This window comes from Orycteropus afer, unplaced genomic scaffold, assembly GCF_000298275.1.
Source record: "Orycteropus afer afer isolate SDZICR_OR568_19922 unplaced genomic scaffold, OryAfe1.0 scaffold00056, whole genome shotgun sequence".
Lineage (NCBI taxonomy): Eukaryota > Metazoa > Chordata > Mammalia > Tubulidentata > Orycteropodidae > Orycteropus > Orycteropus afer.
Genome location: NW_006921643.1, coordinates 4,867,850 through 4,889,457, shown reverse-complemented (window position 1 = coordinate 4,889,457; position 21,608 = coordinate 4,867,850). Strand labels below are relative to the sequence as shown.

General features: G+C 47.2%; 2 protein-coding genes and 1 pseudogene across 2 annotated transcripts; 1 reads left to right on the top strand and 2 right to left on the bottom strand.

Moving 5' to 3' along the window:
- The window catches only part of LOC103195501, a 7,636-nt pseudogene extending 3,320 nt beyond the window's left edge, over positions 1-4,316 (bottom strand).
- A 905-nt stretch (positions 4,317-5,221) lies between these two features.
- STING1 (stimulator of interferon response cGAMP interactor 1) lies at positions 5,222-9,981 on the top strand. Its single transcript, XM_007938975.1, has 6 exons — positions 5,222-5,448; positions 5,573-5,756; positions 6,016-6,124; positions 8,101-8,339; positions 9,024-9,210; positions 9,773-9,981. Exons 1-6 carry the CDS (start codon positions 5,222-5,224, stop codon positions 9,979-9,981), a joined length of 1,155 nt encoding a protein of 384 aa, XP_007937166.1.
- A 4,045-nt stretch (positions 9,982-14,026) lies between these two features.
- Positions 14,027-15,713, bottom strand: SMIM33 (small integral membrane protein 33). The gene is made up of 2 exons (XM_042780722.1): positions 15,705-15,713; positions 14,027-14,413 (listed from the first exon to the last, which is right to left on the bottom strand). Exons 1-2 carry the CDS (start codon positions 15,711-15,713, stop codon positions 14,027-14,029), a joined length of 396 nt encoding a protein of 131 aa, XP_042636656.1.
- Positions 15,714-21,608: the final 5,895 nt, after the last annotated feature.

The window sequence follows — 21,608 nt, the reverse complement described above, 5'->3', positions numbered from 1 at the left end:
ACTTAACAACAACAACAACAACAATTATTAATATCATTATTATTATATTAATATAATAAATAACTATTAATATTAAGTAAATTTTGCTGAAAATAATTCAAAAACGGTTGCAGCAATATATTGACAGGGAACTTCCAGAAACTCAAGCTGGATTCGGAAGAGGATGTGGAACAAGGATCTCATTGCTGATGTCACATGGATCTTGGCTGAAAGCAAAAAATATCAGAAATATGCTGTGTTAGGTTGGGTTCCCTAGAGAAGCAAAACCAGTAAAGCTTATATATACATACAGAAAAGAGAAATTTATCTTAGGAAAATGGCTCACACACTTATAGAAGCTGCCAAGTCCCAAGTTCTTGGATCAAACGTCAAGCTGGAAGCTTTTCCTGACTCATGCAGCTGCAAGGGCTGATGAGCTCAAGGTTGGCAGGCAATATACTGGCTGTTGACTCCAATGAATGACGAATCCCAAGATCTCCAGGCCAAATGGTGGATTGTTTGCTCACAGACAGTTGTAGGCAGCACAACAGAATACCGATCAACAGGAGAGTGTCTTTTTTCCCAGCATGTCCATAAATATATTGGAAGCAGGCCACACCCCTAGGGAAACTCCCTTTCAATGGATTGGCTGCTCAAAACATATATATCCGATCCCATCATGGGAATAACCCACATTACAATTGTTTAAACCACACAGAATTGTGGTCCAGCCAAGATGACATGCAGCTCCAACTATCACAGTCCACCCCTTGTCAACTTGGCAGTTGTACACATCTTCTTAACCATATATAATCTCTAAATAAGGACAATAATAAAGTCTTATTTGCACCTAACATGGTACACTAACATGCATACAACCGAAACGTATTAATTTTATTTACATTTCACAGTTCGTAACAGAAGGAAACAAAAATATTTGATGCACATATACAATGAAGAAATATAACAATCACAGTCCTTGTTTCTGCAGCTGGTCACAAGGTGGTAGCTGATATTCAGAACTACCTTCTTCCACCACCCATTGCATATTTCCCTTGCCCTCAGCAAGCACCTCAGCTGGTTGTGGTTCTTTGTCTGGTGGGATGAGGTCGCCACTCAGGACCTAGGGGACTGGAGTCACCCAGTGAAGGAGATCTGTACAGATGCCACCCATTGAAGATCTGTACAGGTGCCAAGTTGACAAGGGGTGAAATTGTGGTGGTTTAGTTTGTGTGTCAACTTGACTGGGCCTGGTTAAGTGGCTGGGCAGTTGGTGGTAGTTATTCCCTGTGATGAGAATGGCAATCAAGTCCATGGTGGGATCTACCACAAGCAGCTGAGAAGCTGCTTTAGGGATGTCTTCTGCTTCCCATATATAAGAAGCAGCTTTGGGAATGGTCTTTAGCTTATGGCATGCTTGAACCCTGGATGTAGCTGTGTCTTTGTTCAGCAGCCCGCTATGCTCTGCTGACCTTAGGACTTTCAATGGACTTAAATTAATGGCCTACCATGTGGTTTGGTAACATTGGGAATGTGCCTTTTTACTTGTCAACCTTGGGCTTGTCAGCCTCAGCAGCCAGCAGCTGTCTGAGTGAATAAAAGCCTCTAGGCCCAGTGGGCTGGGAGCAGGAGACACAGCTGAACTCCAAGGTTGAGGAGCTTTCACCTAGCCCCTAGAGCCCGGCACTTTGGACTTGGACTTAAAGCCTCCAAATTGTAAGAATAAACTCCTTTTTGTTAAGGCCATCCCACTTGTAGTATCTTCTGTTAGAGCAGCACAGAGATAACCAGAACAGATGCCTACCTGTGTTTTATTGACTATGCAAAGGAATTGGCTGTGTGGATCATAACAAATTATGGATAATACTGGGAAGAATGGGAATTCTAGAATCCTTAATTGTTCTCAGAAGGAACCTGTACAAAGACCAAGAGGCTGTTGTTTGAACAGAACAAAGGGATGTTGCATGGTTTAAAATCAGGAAGGGTGTACATCAAGATTGTATCCTTTCACCATACTTAGTCAATCTTTTATCTGAGCAAATAATCTGAGAAGTTGGACTAGATGAAGAAGAACATAACATCAGGATTGGAGGAAGACTCATTAACAACCTGTGATATGCAGATGACACAAGCTTACCTGCTTAAGGTGAAGATGACTTGAAGCACTTACTAATGAAGATCAAAGACTATAGTCTTCAGTATGGATTACACCTCAACATAAAGAAAACAAAAATCTTTACAACTGGACCAATAAGAAACATCATGATAAATGAAGAAAAGATTGAAGTTCTCAGGGATTTCATTTTACTTGCATCAACAGTCAACACCCATTGCGGTGTAATAAATTACCTGATATGGCTTTTCTAGCCAAAAGTCTTTGTAAACGCCGTGGTGAAATTTGCTGTGAGCAACTGAGGAGCTCCTGATTGTAAAAGTTAACCACCTGCGGTATTTCTGTTGGGCGTGGCACAAAGCAATGTTCTGGGAAGTTTGCTGTCTCTCAGGTGCTTAGAATTCTGATGTTATGATTGGTTAGTTTGGCCACTCTTCCGGGCTCAAAAGGAGGCCTCCTAGAGGCAGAAGTCTCTCTGACTGCTGGCTGAGAAGGATGTGCTTCTGAGAAGAAATGCACTCCTGAGAGAAACGCGCTCCTGAGAGACACGCTCCTGAGAGACATGCACTGCTGGGAAAGAGACACAAGAGACATGCATTGCTGAAGGAGACACTGAGGGACACACACTTCTGGGAGAGAGACTGTGAGAGACTGTTGGGTGAGAGATAGCGGGCTGAGAGAGACTGAGCGTTTTTCCTGAACTTGAATTGTAACCTGGTGCTTCTCTAATAAACCCCATAATCTGTGAGTTCTGTGTGGCCACTGCAGTGAATTATCAAACCCAGGAGAAAGGTGGTGAGTGCAGCAGGAGGAACGGTTGGTGTCAGGGTTGGTGAAAGGGCTGGAAGGAGGCAGCATGTCTGGCCTTGCAGGAATAGGCCTTGGGCTACTGATGGTGGCATAGTGCCTAAGGTATTTGACTGTTAACCAGAAGGCTGGCAGTTCAAATCCACCAGCCATTCGTTGGAAGGAAGACTGGGCAATCTGCTTCTGTAGAGATACCACCTTGGAAACCCAAGGAGGGGTCGTTATGAGTCGGGTCTAATTCAACAGCACATAACAACAACAACAACAAGCCTTTGTCTACCTCAGGGAAAAACTGTAGAGGAGAAAAAGTGTAGGGAATTCCCTGCATTCTTAGGACATTATTTCAAAGAAAAAGGGATTTTCCAGGAAGCCTCATTGCTCCTGGGAAGACAGTGGCATCTATGAATGTTGTGTGTCTTCCAGTTTCTGGTTTCAATGTGGGGAAGAGTCCAGGCAAGAACCCTCTGACTTGGGTAGTTATGAACTATACTGCTTACTTTCTTTGGGGGTCACCTCAGCCCCCCTCTCCAGGACTGTCCCTGCCCTTGAATCAGCTTATCAGTTTGCCAGGGAGCAAGTAAAGATACCACCTCCCCACTCTGTCCCCCAGGGTAACTGTAAGCAAGAAACTTGATCCTGGCTCCTCTCACCCTCTCCCTGAAATCAGGGTGCAGAGCAAACTGGGTTTTTAGAGAAACCCACATGTCTTCACTTACTAGCTATGGGACCTTGGACAAGTAACTTTACCTCACTGAGCCTCAGATAACCCATCTGTAAAATGGGGATAATATACCTACCAGACAAAGTGGCTGTCAGAGTGTTAAATGAAATAATATGTGTAAACACTTGGCATGGTGTCTGGAGTACGGTAAGCACTTTATTATTATGATGATCCATGCGACAGCTGTTTTGGCTGGAACCACCAAATTCTCTGAGAAGTCACAGACACAGCTACTTCCTCAAAGAGCTAAAGCCTCACTCTTCTGCAAACCTGCTACCACCAAGCTCTTTTCTTGAAAGGCTCTGGTTACAGGAAATTCCTTTGTTCATTTCACCCGCCTTTTTCCTGACGTCAGTCTTTAGAAAAAGAGGATGAGCATCTGGAAATCAAAATAAAAATTATCAGAAAGAACAGCATCTTGTGGTTGGGCACGGGGAGTTCTGCTTGTGGAGTTTGTGGAGTTTGGAGTTGAGGGGAGCATGGTGTTCACGGTTGTGAGTACAGGTGAGTGTGAAGGAGTTTCTTAATACTCCCAATTTTAGGGTAGCCAGAGACGTGGAAAATAGCACCTATGCCTACAGCAATTGGTTTTAAATTGCTGAATGTTTCCTTACAGCTGGCGGTGGAACTGGCAAATAGAAACTCCTCACTGGCGCGCCTCCTCAGTGGTGCCCAGGGCACAAGCATACTTGCCATGCCTTAGATAAGCCTCTGGGGCTGCAAAAGAGAGTGGAATTTGAGCATTTAAAAGCGTTATACCTTGAAAATGGCAGTTCAAATCCACCAGCCACTCCTCAGAAGGAAGACTGGGCAATCTGCTTCTGTAGAGATACTGCCTTGGAAACCCAAGGAGGGCTCAGGCACAGGTCAACAGGCCTTGTGGGTAAGGGCCCTTCCTCTCTCTCTGGGAGCAGGAAGTGTCCCCTTCCCCATCACACCCAAAGCTTTGGTCTGGTGACATACCAGGCTGCAGTGTTATGAGGAAAACTTCAATTTATTTTAAGGTTTCATTTTCAGTCTGCGCCTAGAGAAGCTGTCTGTTGTCTCTGGGAGCTGTTGAACCCAGCCTTCCCTCCTGTAATTTGTCCAGGAACAGCCTGTGGTCAAGAAGATAGAGGTAAGACTGGGTTATTCAGCTGGAACTTGAAGGAGTATGTTTGGGGGAAGAGGGGGTAGCTTCTGGCTGCCTTACCCCGTCTTCCTGAATTCTGGTTCTCAGTTTGCTAAGGTCTTTCCTGAGTGGGGTTCCAGGGGAGGAGTGCCCTAGCTCCAAGGGTGCCTGGGTAGATAGGAGGGCCTGCATAGGACTTTCAGGTCTGGGACTGGGGCAGTCCCTGCCTTCTTTCTTCACCACATCTGTGGTCTTACTGGGAGTTCAGTGGAGCATGTCTGCTTCTCCACTTGCCCTGCTTTCTCTAAACCTCTCCTGGACAGGAGCTCTGGGATGGTGTGTGCCCACACCTGGTCTACTGGTGGTGTCTCCAGGACCAGCTGCTGGGTATGGGTGGGCACCAAAGAAAGGGAGAGGTAGGGGGAAGGTGCCCAGCCAGGACCTTGGTCCTGGAGGGCAGGAGTGTGAATGGATTTCTTGGTGCCCACAGATGCCCTACTCCAGCCTGCATCCATCCATCCCACGGCACAGGGGTCATGGCATCCAGAAAGCAGCCTTGGTCCTGCTGAGTGTCTGCCTAGTGGCCCTTTGGGGGCTAGGGGATCCACCAGACCATACTCTCCACTGGCTGGCGTTCCACCTAGCCTCCCTGCAGCTGGCGCTATTGGTAAAGGGGGTCTGCAGTCTGGCTGAGGAGCTGTGTCACATCCACTCCAGGTGACTTTGCAGCCATGGTGGTGTTGGGCACCCAACATGTGTCACCCCCTTGACCCCTATCCTTGCCCCTCCTTGAACTCTGACTGATCTGAGCTGGGGTCTGGGGCTTGGCTGTCATCTTCAGGTACCAGGGCAGCTACTGGAAGGCTGTGCGGGCCTGCATGGGCTGCCCTATCCGCCGTGGAACCCTGCTGCTGCTGTCCTGCTATTTCTACTTCTTCCTCCCAAACATGGCTGACCTGCCCCTCACTTGGATGCTTGCCCTCCTCGGTCTCTTGCAGGCAATGAACATCCTCCTGAGCCTCCAGGTATGACTCAGCTAAAGGAGGGTCTAGCAAAGTGGAGGCTGTGGCTCACATGACTTGCATGGAGCTCAGTACTGGGACTGGGGGCAGGCAAGCTCTGGGACGAATTTAAGGGCTATAGTTCTTGGAACAGAGTCCTGGAATAGCAGGTTCTTTGATGGCAGAGAAGGGAGCAGGTTGGGAGAAGGTTGGGAAGCCTTTTTGGAAGAAGAGGGCTCTGGGTGTCCTTTATGGAGGTCCAGGCCTACCCTACTGTTCATAGGGCCTGACACCAGCTGAGATCTCTGCAGTCTGTGAAAAAAGGAATTTCAACGTGGCCCACGGGCTGGCATGGTCATACTACATCGGGTACCTTCGGTTGATCCTGCCAGGTGGGTCATTCTCCCCACCTCATTTCTAGATCTATCAGACAGATGGTAAGATACACAGCCTCTTGTGCTTCTAGAACTCACCATATTTTTCAAAGCATTTTCATGTCAACCAGAGCGTTTGATTCTCAAAGCATCCCTGTGGTAATGAAGGGTGTTATTATTGTACCTGGCTTACAGTAAGGAATAGGGGTTCAAGTCATGACTTGCTCAACGTCACCCAAAAAATTTTTCCATTATTATCTGCTGTACACTTTGTATCCTCCATGTATATTTTCTCTTTAAATTTACACTCTGTGGAGGGATAATCACAACCCTAGCTTACAGATAAGAAAATTGCAGTTTCAAAAGGAAAAATAACTTGTCCCAAGTCATGCAGCTATGTGTGTGTCTCACTTATACTCAGTGAGAGAAGACAGGATTTGAACCCAGGATGTTCCAGAGCTTGGACCTTTAATCATCCCATGTCTCAGTCCTCTAACTCGCAGGACAAGGCTGTGGCTCTTCCAGCCCTCACTGCTATCTTCTCTTGATCACCAGGGCTTCTATTAGGAAACAGGTCTGAGGCTAGAGGTCTGGCCCTGTGCACCTGGGAATGTCACCTCCCCAGGCTCTGCCTGCCTCTGAAGGCTGTGGCAGAAAGAGTGGTGCTGACACAGAAATCCGGGGGAAGGAGATGTGAGGGGGGAAGAGCTTCTTTGGCAGGGAGAAGGGTGGTGAAAATGCTCTGCCCCCCGGCCTCTTTTCATTGTTGATGAGAATATGCGCAGCAGAACATGCACCAATCCAATAATTTCTACCTGTACAATTCAGTGGCTTTGATTATTTTAAGTTGTGCAACTGTTTTCACCATCCTTTTCCAAATGGTTCTTCCCCCAATTAATTTAAATTTACTGCCCTCTAAACTTCCTATCTAATCTTTCCAAGTTGCTGCTGTCAATTTAATCCCATATAGAGTTCTTAAAGGAGCACGGTGCTTGCGGCAGACATTCTTTACTAAACTACTGTTTATTTTAAAGACTTCAGGGGATTTTTTTTTTTTTTTAATTGTGATTTGGGTGAAGATTTACAGAGCAAATTCACTCTCCATACAGCAGTTCACATATACTTTGTCTCATGTCATTGACCACAGTTTACCACAATGCAACAGCTCCCCTCCCACTTCCTCCCCATAGTTACCACTTCCCAGTGTCCATCCCTCCATACTCTCCTGCCCCCTGAGCTGTCTCCCTGTGCATAAGCAGCCCTTCCTTCTCCCATGATTGTTCTCTCCAGGGCGTGTGTCTACTTGAGGTAAATGTTCAACTCACATGCCTGTACTTTGTTTGGCTGGAAACCACAGGTGTGGGTTCAATTCCAGACCTGAAGGGCAGCTAGGGGCCATAGCCTCAGTGGTTCCACCAGGCTCTATTGGACCAGCAAACCTGGTCCCAACCATCCCTTTTTTTTTTTTTTTTCCCTCCAAATGATTTTGAGTTTTGTTCCACATTGTTCTCCCTCTCTATCCAGGATCTCCTACATCCCTTCCAAGTGGATGACAGTGGTAGCTGGGCACCATCTAGTTCTTCTGGTCTCGTAGTTGTATAGGTTGCAGATCGGATGGTGTACCAGTCGTGGGGACTGATTGTTTCCATTAATTTTGGTTTTCTTCTTTCTTCTTTGCTCTTGATGAGGAAAGACCCATCGTTGCATCTAGATGGCAGCTTGCTAGCTTTTAAGATCCCATTCGCTACTCACCAAAGTAGGAGGTGGAACAATGTTTTGTATAGCATGTTATGCCAATTGAGCTTGATGTCCTTCAGGGGATATTTTTGGTTTAAGGTATAAGGTCTCTTATATAATAAGAATGGACTGGCCTCTCAGTTCCCCTTTACCCACACACTGACAGGACCAATGACCTGAGTCTCTGTCCTGGGTCAGGTGGGAGACAGGATTAGTGGGAATGAATTCTCTTCTGCTCTTGGGCCCTCCTACTCCAGGGCTCCAGGCTCGAATCCAAATCTATAATCTGCGCCACAACAACACGCTACAGAGCATAGGGAGCCGGCGGCTACACATCCTCTTCCCGTTGGACTGTGGGGTGCCTGATGACCTGACAGTGGCTGACCCCAACATTCGTTTCCTACATGAGCTGCCCCAGCAGAGTGCTGACCGTGCTGGTATCAAGGGTCGGGTCTACACCAACAGTGTTTACGAGCTCCTGGAGAATGGACAGCGGGTAAGCATGCAGGGAGGTGGGGCCGCTGGGCCCAGAGCCAAGCACTGATGAAAATTCATTGCCCTTCTGGTAGCCTCACTTTTCCCAATCTGTCCCAGGCCTGGGTAAAATTCAGCTATGAATGATGATAATGTTGGCAAGGAACATTTACTGAGCACTTACTGCATGCCAGACACTATTCCAAATGCTTCATATGACCATTTCATTGAATCTTCATCACCACCTGTGGGGTAGGAACTCTTGTGATCCCCACTTTGTAGATGAGGAAACTCAGATTTAGAAAGGCTGCCACAAAGGGAACTGTTTCAACCTGAATATACCATTCTCTTGTCCATAAAGCTACTCTAGATGAAGGCTGAGAATGTCTGAAAGGTTTCCCATGTGTGGGAGGAACCCAGAGTGGAACCTCAGAGCCCAGCTCCCAGACTCCATTTCCAGCTGGAGCTCTGTGGGCCGTGCCCTGCGATCTTAAAAGGGGGATCTATAAAGCACAATCCTAGACCTAATTTTGGGAGGGAGGGGGGATATCAGAGGAAACGGCAGACTAAACAACATAGCCCTCCTCAGAACAGCAATCTCCCTCACTGCATACTCAGAAAATGAGGCCCCAGACCATGCCACTGGGGTCTGGGATCTGTCTGCTTAGCCCCTAGCTTAGTTTGGTCTTCCTCTTACCTCCTCCAGGCAGGCATCTGTGCCCTGGAGTATGCCACCCCCTTGCAGACCCTGTTTGCCATGTCACAGGATGGCCGAGCTGGCTTTAGCCGGGAGGATCGGCTTGAGCAGGCCAAACTCTTCTGCCGGACACTTGAGGACATTCTGAAAGATGCCCCTGAGTCTCAGAACAACTGCCGTCTCATTGTTTACCAGGGTGAGGGGCTGGTAGGCTGGAGGGTAGGAGAAGTCAGGTGTCCTGGAGTTCCCCGGGAATCAGAAGGAAATAGGGCAGTGTGTGCCCTGGGCTTTCCCAATTAGTCAGGGCATTCAAGCCCTGCCCCTTTCCTCACTGGGAGAGGCCCTCACCTCCCACCCTGGGACACTTGATTGCTTCCTGAGATCTTTGGCCTTGTACCCTGGGTGGAACTTGAAGTGTTGGGCTCTAGTAGCCTCTCACTTCATCTAGGGAAGCAGAAGAGTCCTAGGCCAGGATGTACAGAGCACAGGTGTAGCATCCAGGAGACTGGGGCTGCAGCCTCTGCCACTCCATCACTGGGTGACCTTGAACAGGTCTTTGCCCCTCTCTAGGCATTATCTCTAAAAGTGAGAAGGTGTAATTCTGTCATCTCTAAAACCACTTGTAACTCTAGGACTCCATGAAACTCTAGCCCCAAAGGCTGGGGGGAGGGGGGAGTGCCTTCCCAGCAAATCCTCTGGATGGATATAAGTGGAAACATGTGGAGTCCTCACTTTACTCTTCCTACACCACTTTCTAGAATCTGCAGAGGGAAGCAGCTTTTCACTGTCCCAGGAAATTCTCCGGCACCTGCGGCAGGAGGAAAGGGAGGAGGTTACTGTGAACAATGTGGGGACCTCAGTGGTGCCCAGCATCTCCTCACCCAGTACTTCCTCCATATCCCAAGAGCCCAAGTTTCTCATCAGTGGCCTGGAACAACCTCTCCCACTCCGCACAGATGTCTTCTGAGACCCAGAGTCACCTTGCCTGAACCTCAAGTGAACTCCAAGATTCTGGACTGGGGAGCAGCTAAAGGTCCAGTAGAGCCATTTTCTTTTACAGGGGGCTATGGGGAGAAGAGCTTTGGACTTGACATCTGAAGATGAGTCCTATGACCTTGGTTGGGCTAGTCTCTTTACCTCTCTGAGGCTCAGTGTCTTCATCCATGATACGGAATTATAATTATTGCCCTTCCTACATCACAAGGTTGTTGTGAGGACTATGAGTATATGGAAGGTTTTTTTTTTTTTTTTTTTTTTGTAAACTCCAAATACCAGTAAAATTCAGAGATGTGGCAAGTATCTTCCATTTGACACTTACTCACCACCTTTCTTTACCTCCTCTGGCCCAGGATGGCATCAAGGGGCTCTCTTGCCCTCTGGCTTTTGGCATATCACTCAGTGGGGAGCAGAGTAGAAGAATGGATAGAAGGTTAAGGATGAAGTTGGGGCAGTTATTCAGGCTCTGCCTGCAGTATCAAGGTTGCTGTGGGATCTCTGCATTCTGGACCTAAAGTCATAGCTTCTGGTGGGTGACCATCTCCATAATCCTGTTTACCTCCAGGTTCCAGTAACTGCCTCTTCTCCTTGCCTTTTCAGGCCTAGGGATGGTATTTGTTCCCACTGATGCTTATCTTGGAATACTCGTCTCACCTTGGTTTATCCATGCCTTGCTTTTTCTAAATAATCTCTTTTTTAAAAACACCTCAGATTACCCAATGTGAGTATGCCACCTTTTTTCTGCTGAGACTCTGACTGATATAAGACATTGGCAGTTATTATACCCAATATCTAAATACCCTCGCACATTCAGGCCTCCTTGAACCCCTCCTCATCCTAGTACAGGGCAGTGGAGTGGTGATTGTAATTCAGTGTGGACAGAGCCCACCAGCTGGACTGCAGGCATAGAGTTGGGCAGCATATCCAACTCTACCCTACTCTTTCAGTGTCCTGTCTCCAGTAGGAGGCCTGGGGGGCAGGGAGGGCTCAAGGCCTGGGCCAGAACCAGCATAGCAGAAGCCATATGGGGTACTCAGCTGTGACCTGGGCAAGAGGCTGCTCAAAGGAGTAGGGGCCACTGAATAAATATCCCCAGATGAGAGAGTCAGCAAAGGATAAGGGGAAAAGGAGATTTGTGTGAGAGACGGCACATATCCCTGGGGCCTGGGACAACATAGTCAGCCACCATACCATACCTCTGTTATCCTTATTAGAACTGAGCCACTGCAACAACACTGTGGTGGAAAAGAGCCCCCATCTGAGAGGGAAGGCAGCTCTTTCTACTAGTTCCATTGTTCTACCCAGGCTGGACTCCCCCTACTTTTGTTTTTTATTACAAATGCTCAGTATGCATTTCTGAATACAGCAACACTGGACACAGACACACATTTGCCAGAAAGGCAGAGACAAGGGAATGAAGAAGGAAAAGTGTCATCCTCAGAGCAAATAGTTGGACCTGTGGGCTTGGGACCATGGTCACAGGAGACATCAAGCTCAATTGACATTACATACTACACAAAAACATTGCTCCACATCCTACTTTGGTGAGTAGTGACTGGGTGCAAGCGGCCATCTAGATGCAATTATGGGTCTCTCCTCATCCAGAGCAAAGAAGAATGAAGAAAACCAAAGATGCATGGAAACAATTAGTCTGAGGGACTGGTAGGCCATGTGATTCTCAGCCTTTATGACCATGAGATCAGAAGAACTAGATGGTGCCCAACTACCACTGCCAACCACTTGCAGAGGGATCACTGCAGGAGATCCTGGATAGAGTGAGAGAATGATGTGGGACAAAACTCAAAATCATAAAAAAAGACCAGTTTGCTGGTCTGATAGAGTCTGGTGAGACCCCTGAGACTGTGGCCTAGCCCCTAGCTACCCTTCAGGTCTGGAATTGAACTCACTCCTGCAGCTTCCAGCTAAATAATAGGCAGGCATATGTGCTGAATGTTTACATCAGGTAGATACACTACTTGGAGCAATCAATCATGGAAGAACAGAAGGGCAGTGTAAGCACAGGGAGACAGCTGGGGGGCAGGTGCAAGGGAAGGGAAACACAGGAAAGAGGTAACTACAGGGAGGAAGTGAGAAGAGAGCTGTTACATTGTGGGGAATTGCAGTCAGTGTCATGAGGCAAAATGTGTCTGAATTGCTGTATGGAAAATTAATTTGCTCTGAAAACTTTCACCCAAATCACAATTACAAAAAAAAAAAAGTCCCCTCTTCTCCTCAACTGTCCCAGCCATCCTGCCCCCAAAGCCCAAGGATCCTCCATCATCACACCTAGAAACCAGCCTAGAATCAAGGGCTTCCCCAGTGTGACCTTCCCTTTCCCATCATCGTGGTGTTCAGGTTCAAATTCTGAATCTGCTATATAATATCTCTACCTGGGAATCTTGAAAAGCCTGTTTCCCTGACTATAAAATGGGGATAACAATGGCCCCTTTTCTCAAGGTTGTTGTGAGGAGAAATTAGGACGTGTCTAGGTTCACAGACAAAAGTGCCTAGCAAATAGCTGTTCCACAAGGAGCAGCAGCTAATAACATTACAGCCGCCTCTCACCAATTCCAAAGGAGGCAAGCCTGTCCTCTGCACATGCTACAATCCCCACCTCTGTTCTTTTCCATCTTCGGTTATCTCCCAGGCTCCCTGAATGTGCCAAGGTCTCCCTAAGGGCAGGAGCCAGGGTTGATTTCTTGCCTTTAGGTGTTGCCCAAGGTAAAACACCCAAAATCCCTCCATAAATGTCTGCATGTTCCTAAAATGTATGTGAATGGGATTCAGCAGTGCCGGGGAAAAGGGCACCTTGCCAGAGAGCCACTGAGAGTTTCAGCTTTGCCTTCCTGGCCTGCTGCCTCTTCCCAACCTCCCTGCTGTATATCCCTATGGCCCTCCCCATTGTGGTCTCCTCTCTCCTTCCTTCCCCAAACAAGCTCCATGGAGCCCTTTTCCTTTCTGGTTTTCCCACCAGCTGGAAGGTTCTGGGTCTGGGAAATGTCCTGCGGCAAATTCTAGGCCAGACTTTGTCTCACTTACTTTGGTTATGTTGTCAGAAGGGACCATTCCTTAGAGAAGGATGTCATGCTTGGTAAAGTGGAGGGTCAGCAAAAAAGAGGAAGACCCTCAATGAGATGGATTGACACAGTGGCTGCAATGATGGGCTCAAGTATAGCAAGGATTGTGAGGATGGCACATGACCGGGCAGTGTTTCATTCTGTTGTACATAGGTCGCTACAAGTCAGAGCCAACTCCACAGCACCTAACAACAACAAATTCTAGCCTGGTTCCACCAGGCTCATGGACACAGAAAGTGGGAGGAAATGAGAGTCCTCAAACTCCCACCATCCCACCTTAGGAAGGCAAGATAGTCAGTAAGGACATTCAAAGATAATTTGGGGAATTATAAATGGTGTTCAGGGCTTGCAAGGGCCTTAGAGGTTGTCTACAACCTGGGTCTAGTGCTCTGACAGCAAAAAAATACCCTTAATCTGCGGGACACAGATTTTCCTTCCTTCTTTGAGTCCCAAAGAGTCTTGGAGAATGCAAGACCCCTGGTTCTTTGCCTTGATGTCTCCTGTCTGGCCCTCACAGGTTGAGGGTAAAGGCCTCTACAGGAGGCCAGTGATACCCATACATGGAGTGTGTGGGTGGTGGAGTCCTCCGAGCTGGACTCACTTTGACTCTAAATGGGAGGAGACTGGGTTTAAGGAGGGAGCAGGGACTCTGAGGAGGTTCAAGGTCTGGTGATGCCTGAAGAAGAGCTTTATAAGTGTTAGTCTTGGGCACTGGTGTGCTCACAGCAGAATATTTCTGAGCAGTCTCCTCAAGCTTCTTTTATTTCTTCTGCCCACAAAAGGGCTTTTTCTCCAAATATTCTGTTGAGAGGGTAGCTCCAGCTCAGTCCACATACAATCCTCTGAAGCCCTGACACCGCTCCAATTTGCCTCTTCCCTAATTCTCTGTCCAGTTTTTTGTTCTGAACCAGGTCAGGCCAACATTCCAAAGCCTCCTTCCTACAGGTATGTGATTTCATCGATGCTTAGCCTGGGCTCATCTGATGCAGGGTAAGTGTTAGGGGTACAAGTTCCCTGCTGGGCTTCTTCATGAATATCCTGAGGGTCCAGGGCCCGCCAGTGGGTGAAGTAGATGCCATCATCTGGCTTTGGGGCTGATGGTTCTTTGAGGAGAGTGGCATGGCCCTGGTGCAGCCTTGGTCCAAAGTGGACTGCCACCACGATACAGACGGCCAGCAGGACAAAGATGGTGACGATGACGGTAAGCAGGGGGAGTCCATCTCCTTGGTGGGTTTCCAGGGCTCCACCTAGCACCTCTGGAAACTGCTTCTGGAGCTCCTGCCCCACTGAGCTGTTCTTGGCTGGAGAAGGCCAGGGGTGGCCAGCCTGTGAAGGGAGTGACAGAGAGAGAGGGTATGACATGGGCATGTATACACAGAAAAACATCAAAATGGAGAGAGATAGAAACTCAAAGGGAACTGAGAGAGACGAAGAGGAACAGAGACAAAGACAGACAGACAAAGACCTAGAGTAAAGGAGAGAGAGAGAGAGAAATGAAAAAAGAAACACAAAGTGAACACACAGCAACAGAAAGAATCAAAGAGAAAGAAAGGGGGAGGGTGGAAAAAAGAGAGAGGGAAAAAAAAGAAACAGAGATAGGGAAACAAAGACAAAAAGAGATTTCATTATGGCCTGACATATAGGGTTGGATCCCCCAACACCTGCCCCCTGCCTTATCCCTTCTTCTTTGGTCCCTAGAAAAATGCCTAAATGGATCTTGTGTCAGGAATCTTAGCACTCTATGGGCTGCTGTCCCATGGCCTGGGCAGTGGGCAATGAGCAATTGCTTTTTAAAGCCCTGGAAAAAGGGAGTCATTGTCTAGCCTAGGCCCCCCATACTCACATGGAAGACAGAGGAGTGGTACCCTGGGAGAAGGGGGAGAAGAAGAGGGAACATGAACCCTAGAAGCTTGGGTGAAGCAAAGAGGCTATCTTATCCCATCATCTACCCCCACCCCTACCCCAGGTCTCAGGATTTGGTTCAGGGGATTTGCAAGGGAGGGGATGCCCAGTGTGGATTCCTGGCTCTGCCCAAAACTATGAAGGAGATCATATGCCAACTTCTGCTTCAGTCAGTCCCAGAGTTCTACCCAAAGCTGGGGTTCATGATCCCTGCCTCTGTCTATCCCACCCTGCTGGGGAGAGTTGGGGGTTGTAGTGAAGATGGAGTGGTGCATGATTGGTATGAAGGTGGCAAAACCTCCAAACTGCACTCCAGAGCTGGTGAGACTACCACAGGCTCAACTTTCTCTCCCCACTTTACCCCCCCCCCCCCACCATTCAGGAGCAGATTTTATGGGGTGGATCCTCCAACCTTGAGCTCTCAGCCTGGCCCTCCTCATGGGTAGGGAACAAGAGTACAAGAGAGGCTGTCCAGGACAGACCCATTCCTTTAGCCCCTCAGTCACAGGTCTACTCCATTCCTCTTCCCATTTCCACCCCTCCCCCTACAACTCTGAGGCTCTCATAGGCCTGCCCAGAGCTCCCATGCCCACTTGTGGGGAAGTAACTCCGGATGTACAGGGGAAAAAGGGAAGCCAGGCTGGTGGTGAAAAAGCTTGTGGCCCCTGCAGGGAACCTGGCCAGTCTGGTGGGAAGGGGTGAATGGAGAGTCTACCTGGTGCATTGTCCGGCCGGCGGAGGGCTCCCTCAGGACAGGTGGCAGCCACCAAAGGAGGGCTGGCCACCTGGCTGGGATCCGACCAGGAGCTGACACGTCTGCGAGTCACACACCTTCTGTACACACACCCAAACTGCTCTCTCCCACGCTTTCACTTCCGTGAACATCTGGGCTACCCTGTGCCCAGCCCCCTCACTCTGAAAGTACCTTGATCTTACTTCTTCCTTGATACCTCCTTTCATGCCCTCTGCCAGCTTCAGAAGCCTGGGTCTCCTGCCCATCCCTCCTCCACCAGATCCCAGATGCCTAGGCAGTCTCCCCACCTACCATCCTGCCCCACCCCCCACCCCCCAGGACATGCCAACCCCACCCCAACCAATTTCCTGAAGTCACTGTCCTTTGACCACTTTTTAAAATAAAATGAAATTATCTCCAACACTGGAAGATATAGATTATGGTATAATAAATCTCTGCAGGCTAGATACCACTTCTGTTCATCTCTTAACATTTTGCTATTTCTCATTTCAAAAATATTTAAGAACTAAAATATTATAAATAAAATAGAAGAACCCACTCCTGACCACTCCCCTCCTTCTCACTCTTGGGATGCAAGGCATTCTTTTGCCCTTTGTTTTTTTACAAATATGAATTGTGTGTGTGTCCTCGGGTGATGTGAATGGTTAACACATTCAGCTTCCAACCAAAAGGCTAGAGGTTCGAGTCCACCCAGAGATGCCTCAGAATAAAGGCCTAGCAATCTACTTCTAAAGAATCAGCCACTGAAAACCCTATGGAGCCCAGTTCTCCTCTGACACACATAGTGCCACCATGAGTCCAAATCAACTCCATAGCAATTGGAAAGAAAAACTTTTGGTTTGCATCACCAGTCTCTCCTCTCTCTGGAGACAGTTCTTAAAAGAAAATTTTTGGCCCCAGGTAACGTTATCCTGTCATTGTGTCCCTTGCTGCACATACACCACTCCCAATTTTAGCTCATCAGGAGATCCCTGGGAACTCCCTTCACACAGTAGGGCAGGATGTAGCCTCTTGGTTCCCTGTCTCTCAGCCCAGCTGCCCCACACTCTGACATCTTGACAATTTAGCCACTTCCCCTGCTCTCAGCACACCTGAGCAAATGCTGGGCTGCTGACTTGCCCTGAGAAATAAGTGAGCCCAGTGTAGGCTGGCCTGGAAGCCCCCAGGCTAAGGCCCTCTCCAAGCAAACAAAAGCTGTAGTCATTCTCTGCCTCCCACCTGGGCCCACTTAGACCTCAGTCTGAGGGAATCTGGACTCCACCACAAGCCCAGGGCTTCAACTACTGCTGTTTGACTCTTGCCATCTCAAGATACATGCCCATTGCTCTCAGAGGCACTTCCACTGGGCTCCCAGCCTCTTAGTCCAAAAGCCCAATGTCTAATCCTTTGGTGGCTAATTCCCTCTTTTCCTTCTCTCACCATATCTCCTTTGGGCTTCAGAAAGGGTGTTATTAGGTGCCATTGAGTTGGTTCCCATTCATACTGACTCTATATGCAACAGTAAAAAATACTGCCCAGTCCTGCACCATCCTCACAATCATTGCTATCGTTGAGCCCATTGTTGCAGCCATCTCGTTGAGATTTTTCCCCTTTTTCACTGACACTTTACTTTACCAAGCAGAGAGGATAATGGTGTGCAATTTCTGGAACCAGACTATATTGTTGCAGCTTTCACTTTCCCACTCCATACTCGCTGTTGTGAGCTGCCCGTCCTCCATTCCCATCTTTTATGGCTTAATTCAAGTATTCATCTTCTCCTGGTAACTTACTTTCTTTCTCTTTAATCCTATAGCAGTATCTTTCTTACTGCTTTCCTGATATTTGTCATACTTTGCTTTACATTTCAGATGTGTGTGGGATCATTTCCCCCCTGTCTAGCCTGTGAACTCCATGAGGAAAAGGACCGTGTCTCGCTCTTCTCTGTTTCCCAGAGTCTATCACCATTCCTGGTACTACACAGCAGGTGGCACATCCTGTCCTTAATCCTGGAAACGGGGTGGGGAGGACATTTCTGAGTCATGACAGAGTATACCGACTCACTTCCACTGTCTCTGGATTTTTGCTCTCATGGAGCCTTTTAGGGTGGATTCAAGGGGCTGAAATGATGTTTTGTTTGTTTGTTTAAATCTGTTCTTAGTTCACAAAGATTTGGATTTTAAGGCTCAAGTGCTAGAACCAAGGATGAAAAGTCCCTGAGTCTCCCCACCACTATCACTTAGGTCTGGAGGCCCCATCCTCATTTCTATATACTGGGATCACTTCTCTTTTGCAACTCCCCAGGAAAGAGTAGAAGGAGCCCTGTTGGCCTAAGGAAGGCAAAAAGATTCCCTTCTTCCCTCATGCTGCCTAGTTGAAGGAAGCCAGGGTTAGGGGTCTGAGAAGGGAACTGAAGGAGAGGGCCCTGTAGAGACAGCCTAAGCAGGCCTGAGGAGGGTTGCTTTTGGGAGATGCTGGGGAGGTCTGGGGAGCTCTGGTGGCATACTGCCTAAGGCATTTGACTGCTAGCCAGAAGACTAGCGGTTCAAACCCACCACCTACTCCTCGGAAGGAAGATTGGGCAATCTACTTCCGTAGTGATACTGCCTCAGAAACCCAGGGAGGGGTTGCTATGAGTTTAATCGACTCGATGGCAGTGAGTTTGTTTTTTTGAGTTTTTGGGGAGGTCTGAGAGCTGGCTAACTTTCTGACTCCATCGAAGCCCATCGGGGGTAAGCCAGGAGCAAGGGCTGCCCATCTCAATCTCATTCCACTTCTAGCCTTTGTGTAAAAAGCAATAGGCCTACAAGAGGTTAATGAAAATGTTCTAATATTGATTGTGATGACGGTTGCACAATTCTGTGGTTATACTAAAAGCCATTGAATTATACAGTAGTCCTCCCTTATCCATGGGGAATGTGTTCCAAGATCCTCACTGGATGCCTGAAACCATGAATAATACCAAACCCTATATACACTATAATTTGTCCTATATGTGCATATCTATGATAAAGTTTAATTTATAAATTAAGCACAAGAAGAGATTAACAACAATAACTAACAGGTAGGTAGCATACACAGTATAGATACTTTGGGCAAAGGGGTGACTCACCTCCTGAGCAGGATGGAGCAGACGATATATCATACTGTTCATTTAACTAAAACCTTGGAAAGTGAAACCACAGATTAAGCGGGGGGGGGGGGGGGGGGGGCAGCTGTACATTTTAGATGGGTAAATTGTATGGTATGTAAATTGTATCTCAGTAAAACTCACTCACTCCCATCGAGTCAGTTCCAACTCATATGACTCCTCCTTGGGTTTCCAAGGCAGTATCTCTGTGGATACTGGTATCTATAGATAGGGAGCTCTGGTAGCATAGTGCCTAAGGCACTTGACTGCTAACCAGAAGGCTGGCGGTTCAAACCCACCAGCCACTCCTCGGAAGGAAGTTGGGCAATCTACTTCTGTAGTGATACTGCCTCGGAAACCCAAGGAGGAGTCGCTATGAGTCGGGTCCAACTCGACGGCACATAACAACAACAACATCGCTATGGAAGTAGATTGCCCAGTCTTCCTTCTGAGGAGTGGCTGGTAGATTTGAACCTCCAGCCTTCTGGTTAGCAGTCACATGCCTTAGGCACACAATGAGATACATATCTATTAAAATGGCTGAACCCAAAACAACACCAAAACAGCTATAGGCTTGTAGCTTATAGTATCATTCATAAAAGGGAAAAGTGGAAGCAGTATAACTGTTAATAACAAAGTGTGGTAAAATGAGTTCCTTTGCCTTCGTTCTTTGAAAAAACAGCTTGAGAGATTTTTACCTAAACTTTGCATTAGTTTTCTACCCCAGAGGGTTTGTCACTTTTGTCCAGGTTGATTGACATTCTCTGGGTAAGTTGTAAACAACTTGGGTTTGATACTTTTTGTCTGGTCCTGGGCTGCAGCCTGCTCTGTTATTGGTATTGCAGGATTGGTCAATAGTCTAGGCAAATGATGTATCTGTAGCCCACTATGCAAAGGAAGTGTCTATGACTTACAGAGCAGTGTTCTGGTTACCTAGTACCACTCTGACAATAATATACCACAAATGGGATGCTTGAAGAAGTTTATTTTCTTACAGTTTTGGAGGCTTTAAGTCCAAGTTCAAAGTGCCAGGCTTTAGGGGCTGGGTGAAAGCCCCTCAGCCTTGGGCTTCAGCTCTGCCTCCTGCTCCTGGCCCGCTGGAGCTAGAGGCTTTTCTTCACTCAGACAGCTGCTGGCTGCTGAGGCTGACAAGCCCAAGATTGGCAAGTAAAAAGACACAGTCCCAATGTTACCAAACCACATGGCAGGCCATTAATTCAAGTCCATTGTAAGTCCCAAGGTCAGCAGAGCATGGCAGGCTGCTGAACAATGACATGGCTACATGCAGGGCTCAAGTGTGCCATAAGATAGAGACCATTCCCAAAGCTGTTTCTTGTGTACAAGAAGCAGACCACATCCCTAAAGCAGCTACTTAGCTGCTTATGGTAAGTCCAACCATGGAGTTGATTGCTAGTCTCATCATGGGGAATAACTACCACCAGCTGCCCAGCCACTCAAAAAGGCCCAGCCAAGTTGACATACAAACTTAACCACCACAAGCAGAAATTGTTCAGTTCATGGCCCTAGGGGGAGAGCCATGCCTTGAAATTAATGATGAGTTTGTGTGTATATGCAGCCAATTCCACAGAGATTTTCCAGACAGAAAATAACAAGAAAAGAAGCAAGTAGTAGAGAGAAAGAAGAGGCAAGGAACTCCCCAAAAGAGCTGTAATATGGGTCAAGGGCTGGAACACTGAAGACAGTGATAGGCCTGAAATGGAGCCAGAGATGACAGACCTGGAAGAGTCTTCAAGGAGACGTCTTTGCTCGTCAGCACTTGAAAGAGGTCTTTCGCAGCAGGTTTGCCCAGTGCAATACGTCATCTAATGTCTTGACTGCTGCTTCCATTGGTGTTGATTGTGAAACCAAATAATATGAAGTCTTTGACAACTTCAATCTTTTCTCCATTTATTGTGTTGCTGCTTATTGGCCCAGTTGTGAGGAGTTTCATTTTCTTTATGTTGAGATTTAATCCATACTGCAGACTGTAATCTTTAATCTTCATCAGCAAGTGCTTCAAGTCATCCTCGCTTTCAGCAAGCAAAGTTATGTCATCTGCATATCACAGGTTGTTAATGAGTCTTCCTCCAATCCTGATGCTGCGTTCTTCCTCATATAGTCCAGCTTCTCGGACTATTTATTCAGCATACAGATTGAATAAGTATGGGGAAGGATACAACCCTGACTCACTCCCTTCCTGATTTTAAACTATGCAGTGCCCCCTTGCTCTGTTCAAACAACAGCCTCCTGGCCTATGGTCAGGTTCCTCGTGAACACAATTAAGTGTTCTGGAATTCCCATTCTTCTCAATGTTATCCATAATATATTATGATCCACACAAATGGAATGGTTTTGAATAGTCAATAAAGCACAAGGTAACGTCTTTCTGGTATTCTTTGCTTTCAGCCAAGATCCGTCTGACATCAGCAATGATATGTCTCATTCCTAACCCTCATCTGAATCCAGCTTGCGTTTCTAGAAGTTCTCTGTCAATATACTGCTACAACCATCTTTGAATTATCTTCAGCAAGATTTCACTTGTGTGATGTTAATGATATTTTTTGATAATTTCCACATTCTGTGGGATCATCTTTCTTTGTAATGGGTAAAAATATGGATCTCTTCCAGTCAGTTGGCCAGGTAGCTGTCTTCCAAATTTTTTTTTTTTCTTTCTTTTTTTTATTAGGATTTGGGTGAAGATTTACAGAGTAAATTCACTTTTCATACAGCAGTTCACATATACTTTGTCTCATGTCATT